General features: G+C 42.6%; 1 protein-coding gene across 2 annotated transcripts in view; it reads right to left on the reverse strand.

Moving 5' to 3' along the window:
• The window catches only part of hip1 (huntingtin interacting protein 1), a 344,258-nt gene that overhangs the window by 25,282 nt on the left and 306,406 nt on the right, over positions 1-12,570 (reverse strand). For both annotated transcript variants that reach the window (XM_073053676.1, XM_073053677.1), the window contains exons 20-23: positions 9,957-10,043; positions 6,439-6,546; positions 1,527-1,663; positions 1,116-1,226 (exon numbers count right to left, since the gene is read on the reverse strand). In XM_073053676.1, coding sequence (XP_072909777.1) covers positions 1,116-1,226; positions 1,527-1,663; positions 6,439-6,546; positions 9,957-10,043 — 443 coding nt within the window. The remainder of the gene's footprint in view (positions 1-1,115; positions 1,227-1,526; positions 1,664-6,438; positions 6,547-9,956; positions 10,044-12,570) is intronic.

A 12,570-nucleotide genomic window follows, 5' to 3' on the forward strand; every position in this document is an offset into this window, starting at 1 on the left:
CTGCAGTTAACTTCTATATCAATAGTCACTGCTCGGAAGAGGGTGCTGCCAAGGTAAGTAAACTGGCCCACTGCCTGTAGTTTCTATCCTTTGATTGTGATTTTTGGTTCTGTGTACGGTGCATGAGGAGCAGGCTGGTGCATGACTTCGGTCTTTTTGATGTTGATGATGAGTCCAAAGATGTCACAAGCCGTGGAGAGTTTGTCCATATTGACTTGCATCTCTGGCTCTGAGCCAGCGCACAGGGCGCAGACATCGGCAAAGAGGAGGTCTCTCAGAACAGTTTACTTCACTTTGGTAATAGCTTGAAGTTTCCTCACATTGAAGAGCTTCCCATCCACTCTGTACTTGAGGCTGATTCCAGCATCACTGTCCTGGAAGGCATCATTCAGCATGGCAGAAAAAGAGTGATACATGGTTTATTAGAATATACAAGATTTTGAGGAGTCTTGATAGGTGGAAGTGGAGAGGATGCTTCCTTGTGGGAGCATCTAGCCCTGTCCCATCTGCCTGCGTTTGACACATCTCCCTCTCTTCTCACTGCTTAAAAATACGGAGTCATCACTTTAAGACACAGATGAGGAAAACTGTTTACACTGAGGATTGTGAATCTTTAGAACTCTCTTCCTCAAAGGCCACTGAAACACTGAGCCTTTGAATATTTGCAAAGCCGAGGGAGGTAGATACTTGTTTTGCAGGGGAATGGAAGACTCTGTGGCTAATCAGGAATGTGGAGGTGAGGTCACACAATCAGATCACCATCATCTTATTAAACAGTGGAACAAACTTGATGGGCTGAGTGGCCACCTAGTGTTCCCTATTTGTTCTTTTGTATATGTGTCTGCTGTCACCAGCATAGTTACTGGCCAACAGCTGAGAAATGGGACTTGCACTAAATAAAAATACAAGAGATTGCAGATGCTGAAAACTGAAACAGAAAACAAATTGTTGCAGGAAGATTCCACATGTCCCAGGAATCAATCTTGCTCTGAGTGTTTCCTCACGTACACCACAATATCCTCTCTTCCAGACATGCCTCTTAGAGCAACAGAATATTATAACAACTTTCTACTGTTCTAGCTAATGAAATTAACACTGGGTTTATTTGAAATCACCTCTATCCTTTTGGTTGCTGCCTCAACAGCTGCGGACGTAGCAGACATCTCTTGTTCCACAAGATCACCCAGTTCTTTCTGTTTGATGTCTCGTCCTTTAGGCCTTAGTTCCTAAAACAAACGTATATACAGTGGTCAGCAGCATCGCAGACAACAGAGATGAATAGAAAACTCATGTCAGTCCATAATTTCAAGAGCTACACAGGTGGCATATTTTGCCTTCAATGGTGGTGAAACACATCAAGAGGACAACACTGGTCCAGTTCTTAAATCCTGTTTCTTCAGCAGTTCTCGGATGGAGAAACAGCGTGAGTAATCCTGGCTGGACCTTCCCGCAGTTTAGATTGTTTCAATATGCTCCCAACTTCATCCAGTTCTCGCAAACTTAAAGGAACAGGCTCAGCTTCTTACCTCGGCAATGGAGTGTATCTGGTTCAGACTCTCTCTCACCGGAGTGCAATCTGCAGTGCTCAGCGTTGTCGAGTCCTTGAAGCTGGAGAAGTAGGAGAGTACGTTGCTGCCGCACTGCTTACATGCTTCTAACAGGTCTAACAATCGGAAAACATTAGAACGTAAGGTCTGGCCAAGATAGTGTGATCAATATTATAAATGCAAAACACTATAGCAAAGTTTTTTTTATTTCAAGTTTGCTCCTTATTGACTCACCATGGACTCAACCCACAGATTTTGACATTTTTAGGTTATGGAACAAGTAAAGATCAGCTACTCTGCCAAGCATTCACCACCCTTGCCCTGAGCTCAGATCTAGGAAGAAGTGCTTGGGACAGTAATACCTATTTCACCATCCACACCAAGATACCAAAAGTCAGAACGCTAGGAATAAACACCAGAAAGCCTTAATCAGAATCAGAATTATTATCAATGACTAAGTCGTGAAGTGTGTTGTTTTGCAGCGCAGTCAGTGCAATACACAAAATATACTACAAATTACAAGAATTATATTTAAATAAATAGTGCAAATAAAGAGAGGAAAAAGTAATGAAGTAGTATTTATTGTCCATTCAGAAATCTGACAGTAGAGGGGAGGAAACTGTTCCTAAAACATTGTGTTGTGCTCAGGCATCTGTACCTCCTCACTGATTTTAGCAATGAGAAGAGGGCATGGTGAGGGTCCTTACTGATGGCTGCTGCTTTTCTGAAGTTGTCCTTGACAGTGGGGAGGCTAGTGCCCATGATGGAGTTGGCTGTTTACAACTTTCTGCAGCTCTTTCTATCTTGTGCAGTGACCCCCCTCCATGCACAATGATGCAGTATCAAATTAGAGCCGCATTGCAACATATAATCTTTTCAAAAATATGCTAATGAGAGCAAAAAAATCAATAAACCCATTTCTTTCTTTTAAGACATTATCATTGATTTTTTCTAAAGAAAGTGCAGCAAATATATAAGATCTACTCGCATAACAGTCCAAATCAAAGGTCTGTTACGAAGGTGGAGCAACTCTGAGGGGCCTAAGGGTACAAAGTCGCCCCCTCCTTTTTGAGAATCGCAAGATCGCTATTAATTTGGGTCTGGGACCCAGGAAATAAGAGAGAGAGAGACACGCAGAATCCTCAAGGTTTGGAATGTGTCCTGGCCTCAGCGAAACAAAAACCCCTGATAACGGCTATTGTCTCTTGGAGACAGAATTGTGTATTGAGTACTGTACTATTCATTGAAGCCCTCAGGGGACGACCAGAGTGGGCTGGTTGAGGGATTGCATCATCCCAACTGGATTGACATCTGAGACCCCGTGAGTAAGGATAAAAGAGGGTCTGAGGAACAACCCCTTGAGACGCACCAGGAGAAACGCTAGAAATCCCGTGACAGCATTTAATAGCGACAGCCGGTGGGGGGCTCGTGTGCGTCCTTCCCTTGCCTGGGATTGGCGGCCTCACCACGGAAAAAACGGCTTTAGCTAAAGGAGAGGCCACAAGTGAACGGCCACACCAATGGGACTCCCGACGGATCGAAATCATAAAAGGAAAGCCGGCAAGTTTCTCAAAAATCTCTCTCCAACCAAAGGCTGCAGCCTGAATGAACTGAGTGACTTTTATATTCCCATCGGACAATACATTTATCCCCTAGACAATGATAGAGCTTATTTCTTATTGATTATTATTATACCCGCACTTTTAGATTTAGTATTAATGACATATATTATCTGTATGTTTGCATTGATATTATTTTTGTGTATTTTTACTAATAAATACTGTTAAAAATAGTATCATCAGACTTCAACGGACGTCTCTATCTTTGCTGGTAAGTGACCCAGTTACGGGGTTCGTAACAGGTCCAAACCAATTAACAGAAAGGCAGAATGTGAAACATTGGAGGGTTTTTTGTTCCCTTTTTTCCTATTATGGAAGAATTCCAAGAGAGATGCAGAGAGAGCAGGATTAGACAAGCAGAGGGAAGATGGGATGAGTTGGTTGGGGGTTGAAGGAGATAGTATGGAGGAAATATGGAATGGGGAAGGGGAGAGGAAGCTGAGTGGTGCAAGAGAAGGCAGCTAGGGGACAGACACACCAGAGGAGGGCAAATTAAACAGAATGTGAAGAGTAGCCATCATGTTGTTCATGCAGTGCAGAGGTATGCAAGTGTGAAGACCATCAGACACAGAAGTAGAATCAGGCCATTCAGTCCATCGACTCATGTCTGCCATTCCATCATGGCTGATTTAAGACCCCATTCTCTTGCCTACTTCCTGTAAATTTTGATACCATGACTAATCAAGAACCTATCAAGCTCTGCATTAAATATACCCAACGACTTGGCCTCCACAGCTGTCTGTGCAATGTGTTCCACAGATTCACTACCCACTAGCTAGAAATCCCTCATCTCTGTTTCTCTATTCTGAGGCTGTGCCATCTGGCCCTATACTCCTCTATAGGAAACATCCTCTCCACATCCACTCCAACATGTCCTTTTAATATTGAATGGGTTTCAATGAGATTCACCCTCATTCTTCTAAACTTCAGTTAGTACAGGATTAGAGCCAAACGCTCCTCATGTGTTAACCCTTTCATTCCCATAAACTCCTCCGGCCCCACTCCAATGCCAGTATACCTTTTTTAGCTAAGTGGCCTGAAACTGCACACAATACTCCAACTATGGTCTGATCAATGAGTTATAGAGCCTCAGCATTACATCCTTGATTCTATATTCTAGTCTTCTCGAAATGATTGCTAACATTGCAATTGTCTTCCTTACCACTAACTCAACCTGCAAGTCAATCTTCAGGGAATCCTACAAGTTCAAAGGATATTTATTATCAAAGTATGTACACTATACACAACATTGAGATCAACTAAATCCAATAGAACCTATTAAAAAAAAGACCATCAAACACCCAACATGCAGAAAGAAAGCCAAATTGGGCAAACAATAAAATTGAGCCCGTTAGTTGCAGGCCACAGCCTCAGTTCAGCACAGAGCTGAGTAAACTTCACGGAGCAGTAAGCTGAACGGGCCCGGCCCTGACACCCTGATCTGGCCCAGTGCTTAAATCTTCCAAATCTCAGGTCATTCCTCACTCTTGGATCCAGGCCCCAGCATCTCGATTCGTCCCGTACCCAACATTATCAATTCAGCCCGGTGCTTAAATCAATCAAACCTTGAGTCTTTCCTCTGCCTCACCTTGGTTCTACAGCATCCAATTGCCTATGTCCGCTCCAGCAAGGGACAAACATTAGCTCACTCCCTGCTCTCGGGCCTGGCCTCACAGCCTCAATTCAGCCCGTACACACCACGACGCAATTGTTGCACACCTTCGAGACTTCAGTTCACACCTCAAAAATGCCAGGTCATACAGAAGGTTCGAAAGCTCATCTCCAAAAGGGAGGTTACAAGCTACTAATTGCAGTAATTGTTAACCAGGAAAAGTGATTATTAAAGTAGTTCATAGCTATGTTTATTTTATCTCCAACCAGCAAATAGTCACTAATGCTTCATAAAAACATAAAGACTGGAGAGTCTTGGGAGACCTGTATGTGGACTCCCTAGTCTCTTTGCACCTCTGATTTTTTTTAAAAAAATGTTCTCTTAACTTTCTACCAAAGTACATGACCTTACACTTCCCTACACTATATTCCATCAGCCACTTCTTTGCCCATTCTTCCAATCTGACTAGGCCCTTCTACAGACCCCCGCTTCCTCGATACTACCTGACACTCCACCTATTTTCATGTCATCTGCAAACTTTGTCACAAAGCCATCAATTCCATTATCCATATCATTGACATACCACATGAAAAACAGTCCCAACACCACTAGTCACCAGCAGCCAACCAGAAAAGGCTCCCATTATTCCCACATTTAGTCTCCTGCCAGCCAGCCAACCTTCTATCCATATTAGAGTCTTTTCTGTAATACCATGGGCTCTTATCTTGTTAAGCAGCCTCATGTGCGGCACCTTGCCAAAGACCTTCTGAAGATCCTAATATTATACATCCATTGACTCTCCTTTGTCTATCCCACCTGTTATTTTCTCAAAGAACTCCAACAGATTTGTCAGTAAAGATTTCCCCTTGTGGAAACTGTGATGACCTTGGCCTATTTTATCATGTGCCTACAAGTACCTCGAAACCTCATTCTTTATAATTGACTCCAACACCTTCCCAACCAATGAAGACCGGCTAACTAGCCGATAAATTCCTTTCTTTTGCTTCCCTCCCTTCTTAAAGAGTGGAGTGACATTTGCTATTTTCCAGTCCTCCGAAACCAGTCCAGAATCTAGAGATTCTTGAAAGATCATTACAAATGCCTTTACAAAAGCCTCCAGCTACTTCTTTCAGAACACTGGGGTGCAAGTGACTTATCTACCTTAAGACCTTTCAGTTTCCCAAGCATCTTCCCCTTAGTAATAGCAATTACACTCACTTTTGCCCACTGACTCTCAAATTTCTGGCTTACTGCTTGTGTCTTCCACAGTGAATATTGATGCAAAATTCTTATTAAGTTCATCTGCCTTTTCTTTGAACCCCTTTACTACCTTTCCAGCCTCATTTTCCAGTGGTCCAATAGCCACTCACTTCCCTTTTACTGTTTATATCCGAAAAATACTTTCGGTGTTCTCCTTTTTTATTATTGGATAGCTTACCTTCATATTACATGATGGCATTACTCACTGTCAGCAGACGGTGGAGTGATGACATCACTCATGGCAGACAGCGGAGTGATGACATCACTCACAGCAGACAGCGGAGTGATGGCATTACTTAGCATCAGTACACAGCAGTCAGTCTGCAGACAGAGCATTACCAACCACCCGCAAATAATGGTTTAACAACACTAGCAAATGCAGACAACAAACGTTACTTACTATCCGCCTGCTCCATTGGAACCATGTGGGAAGTGGCACTTCCCTGAACAATGGTGTCACTCACCAGATGGGTAAAGACTGTCACTGACTGCAGCAGGTTGCTGGCATCTGAAAAATAAATAAATCTTTTAGAGAATCAAAAAAAAACAGTAATGCCAGATGTGAATCAATACATCTTAAGCATCATGAAGAATTTGCAACTCCCCCATCTCTGAAAGAATTAATTATGCTGGCATACACTTTGCAGAAATTGGTGCAGACATTCCAAGTGCCCAAATTCATCAATCATGGCGGGAGAGAATAAAAATTATTAGCAATAGGGTCACGTTTAACCTTGACGAAAAGATCCCAGAAGCTGTCCAATTTACCAGGCAATTGGAAGACAAAACAGCCTAGTAGTGATTGCAATGGAGTTGTAGTAAAAGAACAAAGAAATGTTACAGCACTTACTCAAGCTTTGATGCAACCAAACTTGTGTGGTTTCCTTAACCCAATGAGGAATGATAAACAGTATTTGTTTTAAACTGATCTAACAAAGTGTTCACGGGATACCCTACAGTGATGAAACAACAGCCCTAACGGCAAAAGTCAATTGAACGGGCATGCCTCCTCCGGAGCTTACAAGTGTAAATGGGGATTCCCTTCATCACACTGATGTTGAGAGGCTGATTCAGAGGCAAGAGTGTAGATTTAAATTCACATCTACTGTCGTGGGCATACAATTGGGTGATAAGTGCCATGAAAAGTAGAGTTTTGTAGTAGCAGCACATTACAAAGAAGACAAACACAATTTACATAAATTTAAATGAACATAAATCATACACACCTTACATGACAGAAACTAAAATAACATAATGGCATTAGTGGAATTTGAGGGAAATATAGTGCAAGACAGAATTTGTCAGGTTCAAGAACCTGATAACAATGGGGAAGAAGCTGTAGATCTTCAGGCTCTTGTATCTCCTGCATGATAGCAGTAATGAGAAGAGGCTGTGGTCCAGATGGTGGGGGTCTCTGATGACAGATGTTACCTTCCTAAGAAAGTGCCTCTCACAGATGTCTTACTGGCCGGGGAACTGTACCCACGATGGAAATGGCTAAGCCCACCACTCTTTATAGCCTTTTATGCCTCTGTGCATTGGAGTTCCCATATCAGGCAGTGATGTTACCAGTCAAAATGTACATCATTAGATGTTTGTCAGAGTCTTTGATGCCACACTGAATCTCCTGAAACATCTAAAAGAGCGACTGGCGCACCATCACCATGGTTTCATCTGTTTGCTGGGCCCAGAATAGAAATCCGAGATGTTGACATCCAGGAACTTGAAGCTGATCACTCATTCCATCACTGATCCTTGAACATGGACTGGCAAATGTTTACTCCCCCACAATCAGCTCCTTAGTTTTGTTGACATGGAGCACAAGTTTGTTGTTATGACACTGCTCAAGTGGCCAGCCCAACTCACTCCTGTACCTCACTGTCCATGATGCTACTGACCATTTGTAGATGGGTTTGAAACTATGCTTAGCCATGCAGTAAGAAGCAGAGAGATAGAGAAAGTGGCTACGCACGCAGGCCTGAAGCGTGCCTGTGTTTTAGGTCAGTGAGGAGAAGACAAAGTTTCTGATCCATACAAATTCTGAGCTTCCAGTGAGGAAGCCGAGGGTCTGATAGCACAGAGGCCCAGGTCTTGGAGCCTGACAACAAGCTTTGACTGGATAATGGTGTTGAAAATACCGAGCTGTCATCACAGTCGGAGACTGAGGGCTTGTTTATTTATAACCAAAGGAAAAAAAATTCTATGGTCAAAGAAATAGATCTTTGGAATTCTGTATCAGAGAGGGATGTGGAAGCTCAGTCATCAGTGGATTCTAGCCTGAGACCAAAGAGAATAAAGGAAAATGGTGGTGGTGTAGAAAGGTGGATTTATGTTAGAACACCATGCAGTCATGTTCAGTTGAACAGCCTGTTCACCATCCTGTCTTTCCTGGTGGTATGATGCTCCTCTGTGGTACTGAGGGAACCCTAGACTGTCAGAGATGCTATTTTTCAATTAACCAAGAGCCCGCATTCCCTCAAATGGATTCAGAAGGCCAGAGCATTAAATCATTGAGGAACTCTCCCTATCTGCACAGGCTGACATTTATCCTTCAATTAACACCAAAACAGATTATCTGATCCTGATTGGTAGCTGTGTTTCCAACAGCACTCGGATTTCACATGAAAACCAGACACAGCACTAGTCAATTTAGTGATCAACTATACATTGATTGAATACATGTCCTTCCTCTGTGTTGATTGTTATAGAACCTATTAGCCAGTTGCTTGCCATTAAGGACACCCATTGTGGCCTGCATTTCAAATGGGGAATGGTACCCTGACAGTGCAGCACTCCTCTGTGCTGTACTGTGATGGCATACCAATATATATAAAAAAAACACTAGGGCAAATGCAAGTCTGCCCCTGAAGTAGGCTTTTCCTGACCTATCCACTGCAAGAAAACGCACCCCCTGTTCATGTTGAATTGGTATGCCCACTGGGGAGCTGATATACTATAACTCTTGCTTTAAATATTCACAGGCTGCAGATTACCCGATTCCAATCATGTGACTAGTTGCTCCTATGGAGGAGGTGAAAATCTAGTCGTAATGGACCATGGTAACTTTTAGCACCACGACCAATGCACGGCCAGCTGTCAATGTGAGCAGCACAGGTCCGTCGGACCTTGAATGGAAGACATTAGGTTGCTAATTCCCAAAGCAGCTTCAGACCGGTCCACGTGGGGGCAGCTTGGCATTCTAACAGCAGCAGCCCCAGCCTCCAGTGAACTTATGGCCCCGGCTTTCTAGCTACTCCAAAAGCTCCTCTTCCCATAATCAAACTGATTAACTGAGCACTGAGCTTTTGGATGTCGAAACAGAACAAACGTTCAAAGCAATAGGACAATGAACAACACTAGTACACTGACATCAATGCAGATTTTCCCTCATTATGCATGCAAATTTCTCCAAATCAAAACTTGGTCACAGTTCTAAAACCAACCCTGCCTATGATGACTGAATGGGTTCTGCAGTGGGTAAACTTAAATACATCCCAAGGATATTATTGGAACCCAAAATGAACCTACATGAGCCAGGGGAATGTGATCATAAAATGTCTGAACAAAGTCTCACTTACACTGCAAACCAAGTAGCTATCAGGCTCTTGACCAAAGGGGATAACTTCACTCGTCCCATCATTGCGCCCATAACCACTTTCAAGGAATCTTCATCACATATTCTCAATACTTACTGCTTATTTGTTATTTCTTCTTTTGTATTTTCACAGCTTGTGGACTTCTGGACTCTGGTTGAAAGCCCTAGGTGAGCAGTCTTTCATTGATTCTGTTATGGTTATTATTCTATAGATTTATTGAGTACGCCCACAAGAAAATAAATCTCAGGGTTGTGTATGGTGCCATATATGTACTTTGATAATAACATTTACTTTGAACTTCGAACGGAGTTCCAGATCTCACCTGATTTGTCAGCTAGGTACTTTGCATGCCCATTCTGTAGTCTGTTTAAGGTATCCAGTGTAACCTGAGCTCTTGTGATGAGATAATCTGCAAGAGGATCAATGATAGTTGATATTTCTTTCACTTATTTACATAAAGCCACTTCAGTACAACAAGCACAGCATCAAAAAGAGGCTTTTCTTTGGGTATGAAGAATGGGACTATATCTCTAAGCCCCTCATCACAAGCAAAAATGCTAAATTATGCAAGACAAGCTTTCATTTGCGCAAAAGCTCATTTACATCAGAGCAGATGTTCCAAAATTATCTCAATAGTGTAATCATTCATGGTCATAACCCCACCCTCAACCCAACTCCCAAGATATAAACGCAGAAGCACAAATTGATCCCTTAAAGTGCTCTCTGACCTTTCCCAGACCAAGTATTTTAATCTCCCAAAAACAATCCAGTTAAAGGTAGCAGCACGCAATTAAGGTTTACGTCCTACCGTTGCACAACATGCCTGCAAAATCTGGCTTAAAGCCCACTGTTCTATGGTGTTTTGATTCAATAACTTGAATGACTATCAGCTTTTATCAAACTGGTAATCAGGAATTGAATTCACAGGTTCTTTTGTTGATCTGCCTAGCCAGTCTGCTGCAGGCCTCTGTCTACAACCATTTCAACTGGGTGTTCCTCTGCATGCATCACCAATTTCCTGAGGAGAGACATCACGTGCGTCTCTAAGTAGGAACATACAGTGCCACTGTCCCAGCAGTCTAACTCCTATCAGTGCCACTATAGGTGGCATTCACATTAGTTCCCTGTAGGATTGGAGACTGCATGGTCACGTAGTGGTTAGCACACTGCTTAACAGTACAGATGACCTGAGTTCAATTCCCACCACTACCTGTAAGCAGTTTGTACGTTCTCCCCGTGACCTCTGGGTGCTCCAGTTTCCTCCCACAGTCCAAAGACATGCCAGTTGGTAGATTAATTGGTCATTGAAAATTAACCACTGACTGGGCTAGGATTAAATCAGGGACTACTGGGCAGCGTGGCTCAAAGAGCCAGAATGGCCTATTCTGCGCTGTATCTCATTAAAATTTGCTCCTTGCAATACAAATAAAAACCTCAAGTTTTTCATAATGGTAAGGAGCGACGCACAATGTCTAAAGGGCAAAGAACATAATTGGACTCTGCTTTCTGTGTAGTCCATTTTTCTGTGAACACCTGAATTAGGTGCAGAAAGAGGTACAAAACCTGCCCCAATGTTTAATAAGTCTGTAAGAGATCTAAATGTAGCCTCAATCTCACTTTCAGACTAATTCCACTTCCTAGCTCTTACTCAGTAACTGTGTAAGTGATGATAATGAAACACACAATCACAAGCAGCCACTCAGACCCAAGCCAGTTCCACCGAGTAACATGATCTTTTGGCACAGTAAGGTAGACGCAAGGTGAACGTGGAAATGTGGAGATCATTTGGACTCTGCAGTCTCCGAGAGGATTTCAGGATGCAGAAGCAGCATGTGGGAACCTCATGGAGGGCAAGCAGCGGGACGGGCCATGAGCGATGTTGAGCACCAATTGAAGCGACGAGGGAGAGTGAAGCATCAAGGTGAGTGCCAGCTGCCTACCTTTAATTGCTGAGGATCGCTCTGCCACACTATTGGAGAGGGGAGAGCCTGCCACTGTGCCTGGAGAATGTTACCCAGGTTTTCTGCATTTTGGATATGGACTTGGACTAAGGACTTTTTCCAGTCTTAAAGTTTTTGATATTCTGTGCTTTTGGATTGGAGAGTTAATGTGCCTATTCTGTTAGTGTTTTTTTTAGTGGGGAGGGGTGATTTGGGGCTTGATGATCGTGCTGCCTTTCTGTTCTTTCTTGGTTTCGTGGCTTTCTGGAGAAGAAGAGTTTCAGAGTTGTATACTTTGATAATAAATGAACCTTTGAACTCTTGACCTCAGTCAACTTCATAATGGCTTTGCACTTTATAACCTGCATTGTACTTTTTCTGTAACACTTCATTCTGTCAAATAAAGATTTTCAGTCTACACCAGTACAAATGATACTAATAAACCAATGTACCTAGACTATAAAACCAGAACTCCAAAGTAAATTAGAAGCAACAGAAATGTGGTTTCTCAGAAGAATGCTGAAAATATCATATAGAGACAGGGTAACTAATGAGACAGTACTCCAACATGCCCATATAAAAAGATCTTTAATGAGAACATTAAATGAGAGGAAACTTGATTTCTTGGGCCGTGTCATCAGAAAGGGAGAAATGGAATGCCTTACATAACAAGGCTGTATGCCTGGGAAACGTGGAAGAGGAAAGCAAAGAAGAAAATATATGGACACTGTGAAAGAACTAACAAATCTAAATGTGTGAGATATTATTGACACTGCAAGGGATCATTCGATGTGGAGAACCATGATCGCCCAGGTGTGTAACGCACAAGGCACAAAAAGAAGACTTAGATCATGGGTGATCTGATTATGATTCCAACTCCACATTCCGATCTACCTACGTTAATCAGAAGAGGAAATATTCCAACAACCTATCTACCTCTGTCTTAGAAGTATTCAAAGATTCTGTTTCCACTGGTATTTCATGAAAAGAGTTCCA

Source organism: Hemitrygon akajei, chromosome 8, assembly GCF_048418815.1.
Source record: "Hemitrygon akajei chromosome 8, sHemAka1.3, whole genome shotgun sequence".
Lineage (NCBI taxonomy): Eukaryota > Metazoa > Chordata > Chondrichthyes > Myliobatiformes > Dasyatidae > Hemitrygon > Hemitrygon akajei.